The following is a 20,989-nucleotide window of genomic DNA, read 5'->3' on the forward strand; positions in this document are numbered from 1 at the left end:
GGGCATATATATATATATATACACACACATATACACATACACACAAATATATATGAAGATTTAGCCTAGCATTCTGGTTATAACAAAAACAGCTAAACATAAACAAAGGCTTCTAAATTCATAAAGAAAAATAATTAAGTATCCAAGGCACTACACTGATAGGCATCCCAATAACATACTTTGCTAATATCTTACAAATATTTAATAACAGAGGAAGAACAAAACTGTCAATTCTTAGGCTTAGAGCTGTTATGTATAAATTATAGATTAGCTAATCACATATATTAGCACAAATACTTTGTAATGCTATAGGCCATGATTAACATACTGGAATTACATTCTAGTCACATCTGCTATGTACTGTGCATGTTTAAATATACTACAATTAGCATATCATCCTATTTCAGTATCTCATCCTGCTTATACTAAAGTTTACATTTTTAATAAAGATTAGAGCTCAGCTCAAAACTGAGAGATTCATAGCTCACCAACAAACACCTGCTGACAGCGCAGCTTATCTTTATTCATGAGTTGCTATACACATTTAATACACAGTAAATCCAAGAGTACATTGTCATATTTTGGTTAGTTACATACCAATACCATTACAATTACATTTTGTTTGACATAAGGCACCTTTTCTCTTTATTAGCACACATTTTAGTGGCTAGCAAAGGACTGAAGAAAAGGTGTTTAGGAACATATCATTCTTTCTGATTTACCGTTCCATCTTCCATTAGTTTCAGACAAGAACCAAAGTCTGCTAATCGAATATGTCCATTCATATCCATCAAGATGTTGTCTGGTTTAATATCCCTGCAATTAAAACACATTTCAGAATTAGTACAAAAATGTATGGGGTAACATATAGTCCAAGCATTAACTCTGGAACATTCTTATCCTTCAAAACCAGCAAGCAATCACTCGTATGGTGACATTTGCACCAGAGACATTTCAGGACAGGGGTTGTAGATCAAACCATTTGATGCCTGTTAATTTTAGTAAGAATTGTGTGGTCAAATCCCTCCCATCTCTCACAAGTAGACAGGAGAATCTTACTTGCTCTGGACTTTTGTATGCAAAACTTTAAAATCATCAATTCACTATCTCAGTGAAGAACTCCCAGATGAAAGATGTACACTTACACTGGCACTGGAAAATAATCTCTTAGGTTTTACTACAGAACAAAGGCCAATGAAACCTTAAAATAATTAACACAGTTTTAAAATTCAATGGGTTTCCTCAACATTTTTCTCTCACTATGTATGCCTTTCATAGTTCTGCTGAAATGACCAACAAAGTCACTGTACACACTACTGCAGCTCTGCCTAGCCAAATTCTGCAGCTGTCTCGTTCAGGTCATGGAAAAATCTTTCTAATCAAGCAACATAACAAATATTCCTTATTTTGCAAATTTACGGGTACTTAAGCATACTGAAATACAGATGAAGTGTATGTTCCCAGTACACAGCTGACTAGGCTGAAAGCATCTATGTCAGAGGGCCATTTATTGCTCAACTGCAAACTAGGTTCAAATGACAACATTGCTTTTCATTGAAGAACAGTTATTAGAAATATCCATTAAGCTACATTTTTAAAATGTATTATATTATTCCATTATTACACCACCCTTATTCTATTCAAAATGTAAATTATGACTGTATGAATAAAGTAGCATGAATACTTTCTCACTGAACAATGATTTGTCAGATGTAAGAGCAAATTCCACAAAATAAATAAAAAGCAAGTGAAGCCCTAATTTCATGTTCATTCTCCCAACAACTTATACATGAATGTTATCAATTGCTTTGCACACAAATTTCAAAATATTCACTAGCCAAAACATCCACATTGCACATGGGAGCAAGACTTTGCTGTTCCTTTTTGATTTGTTCTTTTTTTTTTTTTTTAATAAATATAAACTGAGTTATAAACAATGTTTACTGAGAATTTATAATAGCAAAAAATTAGAACCAGACCCTCTACATCCTTATAGAAGCAATGGCATGAAGGTCTTGCATAGTTGCATAGTTACACACAGTGAAAATTAATATGGTATTAACAGTGTGTTGTTTTGAAGACAGTATTTTCTGAGTTTGTGTTACCCAAAGACAGGCAAGCAGTGGCCCACACTGAAAAAAAATTTCAGCCACTTTCCAAATATGCAGAAACATTTACAAAATAAAAAGCAAACACTAGTTAAGAAATCATACTTTTGCATCTCACAACTGAACATAAAGACAATTTTTTACTAAAGAAATCGTAAAAATTACAAGTCCATTCTCTAAATAATATTCTTCCATTTGATTTTTTTGCTGATGCTGAATATGGCAAAGAATTGCAACCTCCAGACTGAGATAGTTTTATTTATTTTACATTCACTCACCAAAAGCATTCCTTAAACATGTTTCTAAATAAAACAAACACATGCTATTGAGATCTCTGGAATTATACCTTCAGTTTAAAACACTTTGCAATAACACGCACCTAAAATCAAGTTCTTCTTAGAAGCTGGACTTAGTTCAAACTAAACAAAAACATGAGTCACTCTTGAGGCTCCATTTATCCATGTTATATCTTTAATATATTCCCAAGAGAAATAATAATAATAACCATCGTCATCATACCAACCTCCCCTATTTGATCTCATAGTACAGCAGAAAATGAAATGAAAAATCTCTCTTTGTTGTTTGTAGGTTTGGTTTTGCACACTGTTGACAACATTGAAAGCACTCAGAGGAACAAGTATTTCTTGCAATGCAGAGTTTGTAAGGCTCAGTTATAACTTCATAAGAACAAGTTTTACAGTTAAAGGAAAAAAAGGGACCAATTTAATGCATACCAGTTCTTTTCAGCTCTTGGAACAGAAGGTATGGGTTATGAACAACTGCTCTGAATTCAATTGAACTACACTAATTAGAGATAGTTTGAAAGACAAGAACTGCTGGCACCTGCAGAGCAAAGTAGGCTATAAGCAAAGGGAAAGTTGAGAAAATTATGAGCCCCAGGGGGGAACAAGGAAGAGGAGTAATTATTGCTAGTGTAACTGAGGAGTTCAACCATGGTGATTATGGGGAAAAATACATCATAAACCCTGCATTTCTACTAAGCCTGCAGTTATTAGATTCTATTAGAATTATGGGGTTTGTTCCAGGTTTTGTTTTGAATGACATTTGGTGAGTCTCCTTTAGCGATCAGAACTGATTCTTCTCCTGTTCAGAACAGAGCACGGTCTTCCCTTCTCCCATGCTTCCATCTCAGTTGCAGTTCTACTTCTGTCATCACTAGCCTCACCTCAAAGGTTGAGTTGTCCAATCCTCCATACCCTGTCAAACCCAAATCTCCTTTCCTTTTATTTCCTTCTTTCACTTTCAGCTTCTCCCACTTCTAAGTCCTGGTCTCCTTGCATGTACACATTTAGTTAATCTTTTTTTCTCCGATCTCAATCCTCAGCTTTTACTCTTCCCCCATTGTCCTCGCCAAAATTCCCTTCCCATTTCCACTCACTTTGTATTCCTCTAATCCCTACTATTCGCCTTCTTTTTTTGTTTTGTTGCACAGAAATCTTTATTGGCACCAAAAGGAAGAGCATTATTAGCAAAAAAAAAAAAGAGTCTCCACTGACTCTAATGTGTCTATTTACTAGCATTTCTCCAAATTGCAGGGCAAGTCTCTTCATTTTTAAAGCTCTGAAACCATCCAAACCTACAGCAGAAGAAAATTGAAAAGCATTGAGGAACCAAACTCTACACGTGGTTGTTTGAAACTCACATCAACTGGCATATTAAGGGAAAAATTAAAACCTAAAAATACCTAAGTGGGAAGCAGTAGAATGAAAATATATCCATGATACACAGAAAATTCTCTCCTGCATTTGAATGGTGTCTCCATACCTCAAAGTAGAATAACTCCTCATAGAGCTTGTAACATTTATTTTACCCATTTTAAGTCTATATAGGAAAAGCAATGCATGTTTCTTGATCTTGTTATTGGAAAGAGAGGATACTTACTACTTCAGGTAGATACTAAGTAAGAGAAATTCCAGATGAAGTAGCTAAAATCTGGCAAAAGTAATAAGCAAATAATGCAAAGTCACATGGTTTAGTGAATGGACCACTGGACTGAACCTCTGTAGGTAAGAGCTACCAGGTGACTGTGGGCAAAACATTTCAACATCACTCAACAATAACACTGGTGCTCAGTCAAACAACTAATATAATCTGGCTAGAAGACCATGGAGCACCAATACCACAATAGCTTTGCAATTAGTTCAGAGTAACAAAATAAAAAGATCTGTTCACTTGAAATATGAAATAATAATTCTGTTTCAGGAAGTATAAACATTTGGAAGCTATTTTATGAACCAGATTTACAGTGGGAACAAGTATTGAATTGGGGGAATTGTTCTGACACCACTGTGCCCTCTGAAAACTTTGAGTTCTACTAAGTCTCAGACAGTTCAGCCCTTGTCTTGAGAGCAGCTTCTGTGGGAAGTCCTATGTGCAAGCAGTACAGGTTGCCAGAATTAGATCGTGTACAAATCAAGCTACTATAAGTTCTTCAAATGTACTCTGCAGTGAACTAAGGAGAAACATGTTCTCTGCATATCCAAATACAAACCTTCTTTCTATCAACCTTTTTTGTAGCATTGCCAACGTGAGCATGTGAACTGAGCCAAGACTGCTGTTTTGATTTTTTTTGAATGAGTGATATATCAGCATCAAAGAAGTGAGAAGTTTGGACCAAATAAACGTCATATCATAGAACGGTTTGGGTCTTCAAAAACACGTATGTCCATTTAAACCATGACTCCAACACATAGTGCAGAAGTGACTTTTATTTTTGTGAGCTGCATTTGCCTTGACCATACGAGAAAACCAACACCACACAGCAGCCCAAACTGAATAAAGTGATGCTCTTTGTGTTTGTTTTGCAGTCTCTCATTGCTTGCTTTTTTTCATCTGAAGAATGCTATAGGAATAAACAGTCTGTGTGATACTGGAAACTTCAGTTGCACAGAAAATGAGTGAAGAGGCTTATGAAAAAAAATTTAAAAATCTTTAATGAATCCTTTTCATAATGCTTCTTAGTTTAATCTGGGCAGCTGTTCTTCAGATTGGCACGTTTACCCAGATGACCTCACTCACCTCTCCTTAAAACAGTTTACTTTCTTAAGCCATAATTAAAACCCAAACATTTTACATACTAACTGTGCTAATATAAACAACATTCCAAAATATGACTACAGCAGATAACTGGATTATTGCCATTCATTTGATTTTTCTGTTAACGAGTCAGAGTAGAATTTCATTTGTTCAGTGAGACTCAAGAAAAAGTATTCCCATCTGAGACATGCTAAATCCATAGCACATTTCAGCTGTAAAACAAACGAAAAAGAACTATTAATACACGTGAATGTATTTTTTTTTCACCTGGATTCATTTCTGATACTAAATGAAGCTTCAGGAATCCTGAGGTCTTGCATATTAAAATTTGGTCCAGACAACCTCCTTCAGTTTCATCCAGCTTGAATTATTTCATCATCTTATGTTTTCAAAGCATGTCTGCTCCTGAGGTTCATCTATCCCATTCTTTGAATCACTGAATCAATGTCTTTATTTGCAAGACCACGTGTAGTTCCTCAAGTCTACAGCACAGAAAGCAGCTGATTCCAGAAAAATCTTATTTTTGTTTCATGAGCAGCCTCATGGAAGCAGGCGATCAGACAAACAGAAAGAAAGATATATCAAAAATAGAGTAACATGGAATGCAAGAGCTGTAACAATGTTAGACCCTACCAAATATTGTGCCAATGGACCAATTCACAAGCCCACATCTTTGTGTTTATGTAACAAAAACTCTAATGGCATTAAAGAGTTTATGACCAGTAGGGATCCATCTTCTTGGTAACTGTAGAGGTACAACACAGAATGTGCTTACTTTAATTATTAATTAAAAAAAAAAAACAAGCGCACCAAAAAAAAAAAACCCCAAAAAAGCCTTTCAGGCAGAAACAGAGGAAAAAGTGAGTCCCTCTCTGTAACCAATGTCAGGAAAAGGTGGCCAGGTGGTGTAAAGGGGCATCTCTCAATATGTCCTCATTGGAATAAACATTTCTGATGCTAATGGGCTGTCCTCATACTTACAGCTGAGCTCTTCAAAAAGTAGCAGAACTGAAATGACAATGAAGCAGCTTATGCAGTTCTAAGTTCAACAACTGCAATGTGAGCTGAGCAGAATGAAAGGGATTTGTCTGAAATTATAGAATTAGTTCGATAGCTTAGCTACCAGTTTGTTTTAGCCCACTGGATAAGAAAGGGGTAATTTGGAGAACAAATTTTGATTTCTAATGTTAACATCAGAAAAGCATGGAAATAAATGAATTTTTCTAAACAGGTCACATGCCCCAAGACATGCTGTCTTTGAATTGTAAAGAACAAAGTGAATAGCTCACATTAAATTATTTTTCTGTGAAATCTTCACATGAATTGTATTTTTTTAAAATATTAAAATATCAGCACATGAGAAAAAAAAACCAAATAGTTTCAGGTGTAACTGCTGGCACAGAGAAACTGATCCAGATAACTTATTACTAATTGAGGATTTCAGAGCACATTATTTTCTCATTATGCATGCAAGAGCATTCCCCAAAAAGTATAAATCAAAAGGTTAAAAGCAGACATCAATGATTTTAATTACCCACTCTTATAACAAGCAATGTTATTCCTTATAAAGTTACCTACCCTAAAAAAACATAACCATTATCTTCCTGCCAGAACGCCTGGACTTCTTATCCAAAATACCTCCAGAACACAGGATTATCCTTAGTCAGAACATAAGTTTGGCAAACTGTTTATTTCACTCCCTTCTGTTGTTTCAGGCAGACTTTTCTGCCACAATCCTCTTCACACAGACATATTACATTCATTAAAAAAAAAAAAAAGATGACATTTGGTTTTGGCAGTGCTCCAAAGAAAGGAGAAAATTTAGTGCCTGTGAAGCTTTTAAGGTATTCAGTGGTGCCATACTGACAGTCAGCTTTGGGTATGCAAAAATAGCTGGTGAACTGCCATCAAGAAGTTGCAATTTTTTTCCACAAACCTATGACATTGATGTCCAGGAGCTTATTTCTATTTTCCATTACAGCATCCTGGGTTATATCAAAGTCAACGCTGCCATATTTTGCCAACTACAGTTTATCTGAATTCTAGTGAGTAAAACTAGAAATACGCTCCATCTGGCAGAAAGACCAATGTGCACTGAGCCAAATTAGATATGGACAGTCAGTAGTTATTCTTTAGTAATCCCAATAAGATAGGCTGCACAAGATAGCAGCATGAGAAAACTGGAATCTGTTGTAGCTCATTAACCGTGCCTCTTATCAAGACTCTACTGTGCCTTCTCCTAAACAAGACACTCCTCCACTTTTGGGTAAAATCCAAAAAGTGCATACTTCTATTGAATTAGTAAGAATTTAAATAACTTTGATCACAACCTTATTATTTACATAGCATCCAAACAGTTGCATCATGTTTGCATATTAAACAAAACCTGCTTTATATAAAGCTGACAAACTAAAGCTTGCTACTGAAAAAGACATAGTAAACTCACAAATAGCCTTGAAGTCAATAGGAACAGTCAAAGATTAAACATTTGAGAATTTAAGCCTCAATAGGCAAAGCACCTACACGGAAAAAACAAATGCTTAAACAATCTTACTTTAAAATTACAATGAGGAGGTTCAACTTTTTTTTCTTAAACAATATCTTAATACTGTAAAACTCCCTTATTTTCTAATTAACTCTTGATAATAAATTATTATGTATGTGTTGTTCCAGGAACATGCAGTAACTCACCTCTACTAAAAGAATCTCACTACTCCCAGCAGCAGGAGATTTAGATGAATCTCATTAAAGTCAGTGACCAGACTATCATCAATTACTTGGAAGCATCAACCAAATCAAGTCAATGAAGGTTCTGATCAATTTGTGTGTGCAATTTTATATTTATACTGTTACATATCCCAAGTTTTATTCTTAGCAATATTACAAAACCAAGTGAAAGACAACAGAAATCAAGATTGCATGTACTAGAGGCAGTGCATGTGCTACATGACATACAGAATCTGGTACTGAATCCAAATTTACTTAGTTTCAGGCTCTACATTCTGCCAAAGTGTTCTTTTTTAACCCCTAATCCAGACTGACAGAAATAACTCTGTGTCCACTAAAAATAAGGTGATTACATTCTTCTTTTACTACAAAACTTGCACCACAGAATTGAACGACACAATGCAAAAAAGACTAAGGTCAATTGCTACCCACATTAAGTGTGGGCAACACAAGATGCAATAAATTTAAATCCCAATGAAAGACATTTAGAAAACACTTTCCTAATGACAGTAGAACACTGGAACAAATTGCTTCAGGAAACTTCACCATCTCCATCACTGTATTTTTTAAAGCACTGGTTAGACAAACATCTGTCAAGAGCGGTTTAGCTACAGTTTGATCGTGCAGCAGGAGAAAAGTATTAGCTGACCTCTCCAAGTCCTCTCCTAGTCCTTTACTCTACAGTCTTTAATTTCTGCCACTCAGACAAGTATTCTGGACACAACATAGTATTTACCTTCCAGTGTCCAATGTTCTTTATGAATTTCAAGTGCTAATAAGGAAACAATAACAAACAACAGGGAATGAGTACATCAGCCAACATATATACATCTCGAGTTTGTTCAGGCACTGATATTCATTCCTGAACATTTGAACTGACTGCAATTACTGGCTTATAAATATATGCTCCACCACATCAAATTATAATGTCTTAGAATTAATTTACTGTAGAAAAATGTCTCCCTGTGGCCTATGGGCAGATATATTTGCTTTGGAATAATGGATCTCTCAAATATGGTAACAATTCTAAAACAAAGATAACTATTTTTAAAGGATGCTTATATACATTTCCCCCCTCCCTTCTTTTAATAAAGTAAGTATAAGAGGTGATTTGAAAAATTCTTTTTGATAAAGTCTTGGCAGCTACATACTCCCTGTAGCTACTGTCTTCCATCTTAAATGTTAATCAACTGACAGAACCAGATATCTATGGAGAAATCTCTCACATCCAGGCCAGGCCCCTCATGCACTGTTTTTAAGAGATGTCACAGCAAGGTCACTTGTGGTACCTAAAGATTATTTCTACTTTCTGGTACATTTTGTAGAGTAAAATCAGGGACACAGTCTCATTTTGCAAGCATTTTAAATTTAGTACATTACAATGGTGATTTACACATGGTGTTTTCAACACCTATGAAATAAAAATGAAAAGAGTTGTAGGCTTCATCAGAAAGAATTTCTTACAGCAAACAACCCTGGACATAACAGAAGGTCTGGTATCAAACGCACCCTGAAAAAGGCAAATGTTCAAAAAAAAGGATGTTAATCAAAATATTCTGACTACTAAACATTGGAATCATTAAAAGCCAAACAATTGAAAACAACTCCCCAACATTAATTGTCCTTGTAAATTAGAGCAAGAATATAGAAGCTTGTAACTTTTGCTAGGGTTGTCTCATAGCTGAGTTACTCATAGTAGGCAAAAAAAAAAAAAATTAGGGACTCAAATATAAAATTAGTCACAGATAAAGAACTGAACGTTTCATAATCCATTGATCTTGAACACAATAGTATTGCCGAGTTAAAATTCATGCATAAAACATGAGAGCCTTGTACTGCTGTTCTTTTCAGGTAACTTTAATAGTTGTAAATTGGATTCTGAGACCATCATAAATAGCTAAATATTTGAGGCAAGGGCATAAAAGTTTTGAAAGATGTGCAAACAAAAGACAGAAGTAAGTAAACAGGAACCTTTTCTTTTTTTTAAAGGAAAAGACAATTTGAAAAACAAGTATTTGGTTTGAGAAGTCCAAACATCTGCATAGGGAATTAGTAAAAGTTGCTACTAACTGAATGCAATTTGTGAAACTAAAGGAGGCAATGGTCAGGAAGTGAGATAAATACTCTTACATGCAATCAGACAAGTTGTAACATAACTAAAGAATAATACTCTAGGAGGTACTATGCCACTCCTTGATCAAAGTCAGTTCAGAATTATGGTTGATTTGAGACGACTACTCAAAGTCCAACTGGATGTGGCACTTGGCTATTTGCTCTCAATGACCCTGCACTGAGCAGAAAGGTTACACTAGTTGGTATCAAGAGCTCTCTTAAAACCTTAACTACCCCGTGCTTCAGAAATTATGATTAAAGTTGCCTTTTCAATTTTATTTCAATAACAATGTTCTGTTTATAGTGTATCAAAGCTCCTCATATGTAATTCTGAAATGCAGAAACACCATTATACTACATATTCAGTTGTAGCAGCATATATACTTCTGAGTTCTTGTAGCTCAACAAAGAACATGTATTTAGTTTTAGTATTAAAGGTGTGCCTATTTTTACACTGGAAATTGAATTCATGCAATAAAAAAGGCAAAGTCTCTCTCTCAACTCTACAAGGATGCAACAGGTAAAAACCACAAGATTTTCTTGATTATATCTTGACATTTAGTAAGTCAGGCTTATAAAATCTATTAAAATGAAAAACTTCCTCTTCCTGCTCTTCAGTCTGACAAACAGAAATGCCCCTATTTATCTCAACAAGAGAGTTTAGTCTTTGACATTGCTGACAATAAATGCTGGCAAAACTGCCCTCAAGCCATTAGATAACACTACATGCACACCACTACTCCTTCACTCAGCTATATATAACTTCATCATATGGTTTGCCTCTCCCACCAGAAACCCCAGCTACAGTCATAGCTTCCCCCAATGTCTCTTGCTTTTCTCAGCTGAGGACTCCATCTTCATCCTGACTCCTGCTAGCTAACCATGTTGAAACTCATCATACAGCAATTCTGAACTTAAAAAGAAAAGAAATGTTTAAAATAGTAAATTATTTATCAAACAGCCACAATGCAAGGTTTGTAGGACAATTTTTAGGGGTAAAATTCATATGGAATTTGCTGGAGATACAAACTAGGCAATATTCTGTCCTGGACTACTTATCTGAACCTCATATTCAAGTGCATGGATTATTTCTCACAGTCTGTTTTCCTTAGCTAAAGTGTACATTTGTGGTAACTATGTGTGTGCTTTTCTATTATTACAAAAGAATATTCTCAGGAATATATAGGCACTGGAATAGAATACATCAATATATGCAAAAGGGTTTACGTCAGGACTACTTGCTTATTGATGGTACTTCAGAATCCAACTACTTGCAGGTAGGAGGGTTCAAAAGAGGGGTTGAAATGATACTTCATGTGACTAACTGTATCCAAACTGAAAACACAACAATTTGCAAAATAGTGGGGAAACAATGATGGCAGGGAGTGGATTGCTCACCTAGCAAGAAGCCTACACCAGAGGTGTCCTAAAGGAAAGTAAAGCAGTTGAAAATGGGCTGTGAACCCGAAGTTATGCCACAGTAGGCTACATACTACTATTTGTGATGGAAGAGTTGGGAACCTTTAATTTACATAGCATTTAGCAAACAAAATAAAACCCCTGATTTAATTTCTCTGCCTCCATCTGGTGTTCTTATTGCTTTCTAATAAGCTACAAATACATGCAGTGGAGAACCTCCCTGAGAGCACTCACTATTTTCACCTCTCTAACCTGCCCAGCTGTCACAATGCTTTTTTTGGATCTGATCATTCTGCTTATAGTTTCACATTCCTCAACAGAAACTACACACTAACAACATTCATCAGAGAAAATGGCCATTTGAGTCAACACTCGGTAGAATAATGGCTTTCAAGTTCAAGACCCAAGTTGCATGAATATTGAGAAATAACACTAAGTACGTGTCAGATAACTATCACAGAAGTGTGTTCAAGTATTTTGAACACAGTTTGCTCTTTTTTTGTGGCACTTTATTAGATGATACTTTAAAATACTAACTAAAACCAAGCAAATTTAAGCTGATGGTGGTAGAAATAAGTTTCATTGACCAGCCAACTTTAAATATTAGGTTTATTCACTTGAGATTTCAATGTGATTACGATGTAATACCAAGTAGCTTGTTTGTATTGTGATCTTCAGTTGACACAGTCATTTCTGTGTTGCTGAACTGTACTCTTTTGTATCATTTTACACTTCTCCCCCAAAAGATAGGAATAAAAACTAGTATTGTAACAATTTAAAAAACAATACATAAAGGCTGTGTATTTGCCGTGTTAACTTTATTGGAATTCCATTTTGTCTTCTAAGAACTTAAGTAAACAGATTAAGAACTCCACAACCACTACCCTGATGCATATTCTAAAGATTAAAAAATTAAAGTCTGCTAAGCAAGGCTAATTCATGTCAAAGCTTTTAGATTTCTAATAGTATCATGAGTTACTAGCGGGTAAAGGAGTAGAACGAGTAAGCTCCTTAAGAATGTTATGTCCATCTGTGAGTGCCATCTGTCAAAGAAATCCTGAAAGAAGAGGCTAATGAATCCAGAATATGCCCAGCTGTTGTACTGTAAATTACTACCTACGCTAGAAAACCTTAACACATATTTCTAGGCAGAGAAGTGTTTTCTTTCCTTCTGAGTCTCATTGTAGACATACAGGCTCTGCTCTCTGCACCTCAGTACATCTACACATGGTCTCTGAAACAACTGATTACATTGAAAAATTCTGAGTAAATTAAACAACAGAAATTGAGGACTTGATTGGTTTTGACAATGACAGTCAAAATACTACTTTTTAATATTTGTTTGTTTGGTTTTGTTTTTTAATGCACTGGTGACACAAAGAAAGCAATTCACAGAAGAATGTTAACTCAGAAGCTGTTTGGACAATTTAACAAGCTTCAATATATAGTCTTGTACGCACATTTGTACCTGTATCTGTGTAAGACACGCATATAAAGGGATTTTTTTAGTTATCAAGGACATTGATATGTGTCCTGAGCCGAAGCTGTTAGCTATGAATCACTGGAACATTTCTGTAACTGACAAAGAAGAAATGTAACCTGTTGGCTCCATACCGCATCTCACAGCAACTCTTCCCTAAGTCCTTTTCTATCTTCCTCTGGGAATAAATACACAAATATAAATACACCAAGAATTATGTGAGATGAGGGAAAGGGAGATGTATACAGAAATGAGTTCTGAGATCACTCTATGCTTTTCATTTTGTCAAAGGAAGGATATATGGTCTTAATATGAGGCTGATCTTATCCCTCTCCCATCTACTTACTTGATCAGCAATAAAAATCACCATGAAGCTATAAAAATATATTGGGTGCAGGGGCAATGAACACACAGAGGAATGTAGAACATACTTTAAAGACATGAAAAATATAAAGGACTAGAGAGCACGTTACAGAAATTTAAAGAAATTGTTCCTTGTTTCTGAGTTATATGGGAAACAGAACAAAGATAAGATGCAAAGCAAACCCTGGAGGCTAAAAAAAAAACCAACCAAAACACAGTTTACAATGAGAAGAAAATCAATGCCATCCCAAGAGAACAAATATATACATCAAACACTTGTCATAGCTCTTGCAACATGTGAAGTAGCACTGTTATATCCTATACATTTTGCTGTTCTTGCCCTAGGCTAGTATGGCTATTTCACATATTTTTTGAAAGACTGCTCAGGAGGAAGAACAATGTTTCAGAAAACTCAGAAAACAACACTATTATACAGCCATTTTAATGTGTTGCCTAGATCCTTTGATTTCTTCCTCCTTCATCCAATAAAGGTTTACTCATCAGCAGTTACACAGATACTTGTGATTCTTCTTTTTTTTAATGGACGTTAGTGTTGCTAAGAATATTTACTCCAAAAAAAGAGGGGAGGAGGAGGCTACTGCAGAACAACAAAGGCATGGCTTTTCCAAATATGTCTTCCACTTAACCATGCCCTAAATTAACAGTATATAGGTTAAAAGCTAATAGGAAAGAAGATTCCTTCCTAGTGAGTAAGTAAAAAGTAGAACAGCAAAGAGCAAAGAACCTACTAGTCCTGAAATAATATAACTAAATTTAGGATAATATCTCCTGCTTCCCCTGGGCTTGATCATGTTCTTTATAGCAGTGCAAAATTATGTTGTTTTTATTACCTTTCAGTTATTTACACAAAATAAAATGCACTAATGAATAACTGTTGAAGGAATTGTATTCACAAGTAGTTAAAACACAGCAGAAGATATTGCTATTAATTACAAGAGATGCAAAGTGACTGATTTTCAGGTACAGAAAAAAAGAGTAAGAACATGTGTGAGAGCTTACCTATGTATGTGTGCAAGGGAAGAAAAAAGAATTGTATTTAACTAGAAATTTAGATTATTTCATGTTATTATTCATTCCATTTCAACCACATGAATAGCTGCTAGTTCAACCTGATCAATGTTGATATATGCTAAATCAAAGGTTTGCTGAGGGCAGCAAGAAAAAGAATGAGTGCCACACAAGAGTGTACATTTGCAAGGCTTTATACTGAAAAGAAAACAGCAGCAGATGACTATCATTTCCTGTATGCTATTCCACAGCCAGATAGGGAACCATATTACAACCCTCTCATGAAATTCTCATGTCCTCTTCACGGAAGGAAGCACATAGGGTTCAACAATCCACCAATGCAAAAAGAAGAAGAGGAAAACACAAGTGAAGAAACATACAAATCCTTCCACCTCTGTCATGATGTTTGGTTGTTTCGGTTTTTTTTTACATCACTCAGGACTCCACAATCATTTTTAAAAGGCTGAAAAGCAGACAATATGCCTAGTTGCTCAGCTTCAGGCTCCTGACTTGGAAGGTAGCACTTGCTTGCTAAAAACCTCACACGCTGCACTACAGAAGCCACATCTGGCATAAGTCTCATCTGTACAACCAGCCTTCCCCAAATCCGAATACATGAGAACCTAGTAATGAGTCTTTTGAGTCAGAAGTCCTACCCTGACAAGTAAAACAAGATATATTTACATTGTTATTTGGTATTAGGTTTTCAGTTGTACTAAGCTAATTCAATCTGTAAAAAGCACAGGTTTGTTTATGACTGTCCAGGAGGATCATGCGGTAGGTTGAAAGACTTCCCAGAAGACTCCTGTGCCCATCTGAAACAGTTTTGCTACTTTTTGAAAGATTTTTTTTCTCTCTTATTTTACTCTTTTGAGACAGTAGGGTGCTTTCCTTTTTTGAGATTGAAATTACATTCAAATAACATTTCTGGCCCATATAATAAGAGTTTGGATTTTCATTTTAACTCTTGACATTTAGGTTTTCTGCTACCCTATCTACTTTTCAGGCTGCAGCAGATTTGGCTGAGACTTTCATAAGACACTGATTCTTCACTTGACCATGGGATACCAAGCAAGATGGAATGCAGTGTAGGGATTTTTTTTTTTTCTCCTCAGAAAGACCCTTTCTCCTTGACCCTACTTTGCTGTACAACATAATGTATACAAGTAGAACGAAAAGGGCAAAAACCAGCAAACAGAAGGATGTGACCCATGTGAGGACGTGTTTCAAATTTCTAGCCTGACTGCTGATGATTTTATTAATATCTTTTTTTCCTATTGTGCCTTTTCATATTCAACGTTCACACAAAAGTCATTAACTGCAGAAGGAAAAAGTTTGTTAGAGAACTTTTGAGACTTTAAAATGCTGAAAAGCAGCACCCTGTGCAGACAGCTGAAAAGGTGGGCTGTAAGAGTCAGGTTTGCTGAATCACCCAGGTTGAACCAGAAGCCTTCATCTTAGTGAAAATTCCTATGGAAAGTGAATCAAGCTTTGTCATATTTAGATTCTATGACAGAATATAACAGAATTCACATTGAGAAGTTACAAAGAGAAAACATAGAGTAAGAAACTATGTACTTTATAGCACTCATTTTTTTTTCATTAGAGATTAATTTGATATGCCTAAATTATAAGCGTTTTAAAGACAGATTCAAATAAAGAGCCATAGCTATAGATTGAAAGCTGGCCTTGGATGCACATTTTTAAAAGAAAGACAGAGAATACAACCTTAAAATAGTTATTTAGGAATATTCAGAACTTTTTTTTTTTTTAAAGAAAACCAAATGAAAGAAACAAAATCCATTTCTCGGAAGTCACTTATGTCTTCTTTTCTTGTTTCCCTAGCTCCCATGATTGTTTTCTGTCTAGTATTCTCCCTCAAGTAAATAGCTGGTCACTTGGAGGATCAAAGTTGCTATTTTCAGTCACTTAAAAACGATTAATCTCATTGTCGCTTGCCCATTTAAGTAGAATTAGTTGTCTAGCATGCACCTAACGGCTAACAAGGAGACTGACAGTAAGTCCTTAGCTATATGTAATGTTACAGAAGGTGCATTTTAGAACTCACCTAACAAGCAGTTTTAGGTAGTTTTGATGCTTGTTTTTATACTTGATCAATATTTGAACTTATTAGTATTTTAAAGATATTGTTAAAAGTTCCTAAAAATTATAATGATAAAAGACAACCATCAATTATTGATACTTTCATGCAGTATGCAATACCAATCGATTACTTAGGGACAATAACAAGGATTTACTAGTTGAATTCTGTTTGAGCTAATCATGTTTTTCTTCTTAGCTAGACCAAATTTTCCAGTTTCCTGTTATCGCTCTATGGTTATCTTTCGAAGTCCCTAATAAAGCATATTGCAGGGACCAGCTCTGACCCCCTGTGAAGCAGCATACAGAAGATACGTTATTCAGAGTTCTTCTGCTTAATGTATTATGCAAATGAAATTGAAAATCTTTATTACTGATGCTACTTGAATGTTCTACAAACCAGTATCACACCATCAGAACTTTCAGCAAAAATTCTCATTACTGTAAAATACAAATGAAGTTCAAGCCTGCAGTACAGATACCACACAAGCATGTGTATCTACTATGTCACACACTAGCTGCCATTTTTACCTTAAATGTACATTTGGTCTTCAGTAACTACTAAAATGTGTTCAGTCATAACAAAACCCAAGGACTATACCAGGATTGTGTCAAAACAGGATATTAGAAACATCTTCATCACAGTTCAAGCTATTCTCTGCTTTCATATGGCTATAGAAATTTTCCTGTTTTTCAGAAGAACTATTATTTCATCACTCTGTCTAGAACAGAGGAATCAGAAGATTTTTGATGGTGCTAGTAAATATCCTAAGCACAGGTTAAATTGCACCAATCTGGTACTGGGGAATTAATAGCTACTACTGAAGTAATAATAAAGCCCAAATGTTTTTGTAAAATGCTTATTGATCTGAGTTGCACAAGCACAGTCAAAACATTATACAACCCTTTCTAACCCTGAAAATCAGTACCTGCAACAGGAAAACACGAAGTTGTAGTGAAAAATATATCTTTTTCATATATTCTCCAAAATATTTCAGCATGAGAGGTTTCGTGTTAGTTTCATCAAGATATTGTTGGATACGCACATTCAGTTAGCTTAAACTGGAAGGAACACAGACACAAATACACTGAGACAGGCACAACTTAGGCAGGCAGAAACATGGAAAGATTATGGCAACACATTCAAAAGTTAAGTAGGCAAAATCTGCGAGTTGTTTTGCATTTATGTAGATACTGGCAGAGTATAGAAGTTATTAACTCATTTAAAATAATGAAACAAATTTTAGGTGTTAGTATAGCCATAGAAAAAGCAGGAAAATAACAGAACAAGCAAAATGGGATAACAGAACTCTTATCTATCCAGGGAAGTGGCACTGAGCAGCTTCTGTGTTTGTTCATGTTTCTAATGGAGCTGGCACAATTGTTGCTGACATACATTTATCTTAGGTGCATTAAGGTCAAACATCATCATTTATTAGAAGGCAGTTTTCATTAATTGGAATTAAATCTGTGAGAAAGGATGAAAAGGTCTAGCTTAAAGACAGAAACTACAATATAAATGCTGCAATTCTTGCCTGGGATATCCTCAAAACCCTTCTGATTTTTTGCTAAAAGATAAATTAAGCCCATTCAAATGGAAATCATGATGTTTTACATTGCAGGATTTCCAACTCTCCTAAGCATTTGACTATCAAAAGCAATCATGACGGCAAAGGTATTGGTAAGGAACTGGCTAAAAGAGAGATGACAATGAGAAGGCCTGAATGAGGAAATAAAATCAAAGGAAGATTATGTGTGCTAATAACACAGAGTCAGTTTTGAAACTGATTTAACATTTTAGCTAATACCTTGGCACAAAAATAAATGCATGATAATAAAATCTGTAGCTATCACAAATCTGGAACATTGCAGTAACAGCAAGGAAGAGATACAGAAATGGCTAAACTGAAGACTATAACAACAGAAATTTGAATAAATTTAGCAGTGTAAATAGACAGGTATTTACAGAAACCTTCACCTATACACTAAGAGTCTAACAATTCTAAGTGACAGGGAATTATATTAAATCGGTACGCTCCTTTCAATGTGAGGACACCACGGCTCTTCGTTTTGATGGTGGAAACATTCAGGCAGAAAAAGATGCACGTAGAACAAAAGTCGTTTCAAAAATGTCACCTGGAATATTATTTACAGTTTCTGAAAGTTGAAAGCAGTCAGACAACTTTTAAGAGTGAACAACAGTTGAAGAATGACCATACTCTAAACTGGCACAAAACACTGCAAAAATTTTGATCTGTAACAGAGATCCCTAAAATTTTTACTTACACACAAGAAACTTCAATCAGGTTACTAAATATGTGCCAAAACCTAACTGTCACTCCAATAGTATGAAACAAATCAAAACAAAGAAGCGGTACAGAAATGTAGCTCTTTTTTATCACTACTGAACCCTTTGAAGTTAGACCCACATGTAAAAGATAATGTTTCTTGATTTCCAACTCTTTCTGTTTTGTAACATTTTCCCACGATTAAGACTACTTGGAAGTATTTCTGGTAACAATTTATCTTAAGCAAAAATTCTGCTGCATATACACAAGTAAGCACATTAAAAATGAAGTGTGCTTGTATAAACATAACATACCAATACATTTGTATGTAAAATTAGCATTAACTTAGCCTGATATCTCTGGCATCTGAGGAGGCTTTTTCTATAAGATCATTGCACTAGAGATAAAAAACGTACTTTCACATTTTTACACGCAAGTATTTTACACTTTAAAAAGCAACTCTTCAGGAAAAGATAAAAAACCCCACAACAGTTCTATGTATGAGCTATGCCCCTATCATGTTTAAATCACATGAACAAGATCATAACTTGAGAGAAAGAATACGAAAACAATACATTCGTTATTCTTACAAAACAGCAATGAAGGAAAAGAATAAAAATGTATCCTAAAGATTTTCATCCCATAAACCATTCAGAATGTGTTCATTCCAACCAAAATTCCAGGGAAACCTAGAAATAAGCTAGACCAAGTCTGAAGCACATTTCTTCAGTTCTACTGTGCCATGTAATAACAGACATAAGACAAATACTTTCACTTGTGTTTTTTGCTTTCATTGTTGTTAGAAAGCAAACAAACCAACCAACCACATTGAGAAACATGACACAGATATAAGAAGACCTGTAACATCTACCTAAAACTCTTCACAGCAAATGATTTATGAAGGAACTGTATCCAGAGGTTATTAAGGAAAAAAATCCATTTGATCTAAATATATCTCAGTATCTCCAGTGCCTGCAGTAGCTTGGTAGAAAAAAAATCTCTCACAACTTTAAAAATTAGAAGAAGAATAATGAGTATACTCTTTGTTCAAACATACTGAAACTATATTTATTAAGAACAGAGGACAGCAATATTCAAAAAGTCTTTATATTCCAATTGTGCATGTAATACACTTATTTTCTTTTAATGTAAAGCACAAGGCACAATGCTTGCTTAAAAATAAAACAAATACAGAACTTTAAAAATATCTCAGTTAGGAACTTAAGGCCTGGGTTATAAGCCCTTAAACTTCAGTAGAACCCTAAAAAGAGCTGTACTTGCATAAAAGTAAATTCCTTTCTGTGTTAAAAGTTCAATTTCCTAAATCAGGAATAACTTTGGTACTATTACACCAGATCAGATCTTAGCTCCTCCGTCTCTTTTTTTTTTCTTCTCTTCTAGACAGTATTTTCTCTTTTGCACCTTTTAATGCCCTTTTCCTGGACTTCATACACTATATCTGATTAAAAATTACTGAGTTACAGTGGCAGTAATATCACTGCTTCCTGCTGCACAAGGAAATGCTAAAGGCTGCCCCCCAATAGCTATTAAAGAAAAACTGAATAGCATAAACATCACAGCACCTGAGTCAATAAAGATTTTAATACAACTTCTCAGATAAAGCTCCACAAGGTCTTGCTTACCTGACCCCCATCACAAAGCCTTCCGTAACTGAACCAAGTATGACCTTACACAAGCATCTGCTTTGTAAGCAGTATTCTAATTTGCAGGATGTTAAGTGGCCTATTTTTTATCATGGAAGAAGTTAAAAGCTAACAATATTTTGCTGTTACTAAAAGGGAAGACAAGGTAGGCCCTTCTAACAATATGTCAGCTCTTCTGGAAACATAACAGGCGAATGCTTACTGTAGGAACAGCTTCAATGCAGACAAGGTTATTTGGACTGATACTTCCTTAACTATTTAGCAATCAGAATTTATTATGAAGAAAAAGAAGTATTGCATTTAGTGGTTGGGGCCACTGTAATTTAATTCAGAAATTAAAACACCAAATTTCTGCTTGTCAGATCTGGAAGTTCAGATAGTGAAGATATGTTCACTCCAAATCCATCAAATACACACTGGGAAGAAATGCTTGGCAAGAAACTGATTTAAAACTCTTCTGACAGAGTACTCAAGAAGCTCAAGTTTATGGTTTTATACTAGAGCTGCAGAAATCTCAAACAGTAAAGCCAAGTTATTATTACTATTTATGCAATGACAAATCTACATGATACCAAAATTCATAACAGAAGGTATTTGTCCTATGCAGCTTCTAATGTGATCTAATTTAACAACACAGAATCA

At 35.1% G+C, this 20,989-nt stretch overlaps 1 protein-coding gene across 5 annotated transcripts in view; it reads right to left on the reverse strand.

The window, feature by feature from the left end:
• The window catches only part of CDC42BPA (CDC42 binding protein kinase alpha), a 177,644-nt gene that overhangs the window by 79,830 nt on the left and 76,825 nt on the right, over nt 1-20,989 (reverse strand). For all 5 annotated transcript variants that reach the window (XM_061991531.1, XM_061991530.1, XM_061991529.1 and 2 more), the window contains exon 7: nt 723-816. In XM_061991531.1, coding sequence (XP_061847515.1) covers nt 723-816 — 94 coding nt within the window. The remainder of the gene's footprint in view (nt 1-722; nt 817-20,989) is intronic.

The sequence above is a fragment of the Colius striatus genome, chromosome 2 (assembly GCF_028858725.1).
Source record: "Colius striatus isolate bColStr4 chromosome 2, bColStr4.1.hap1, whole genome shotgun sequence".
NCBI classification, from domain to species: domain Eukaryota; kingdom Metazoa; phylum Chordata; class Aves; order Coliiformes; family Coliidae; genus Colius; species Colius striatus.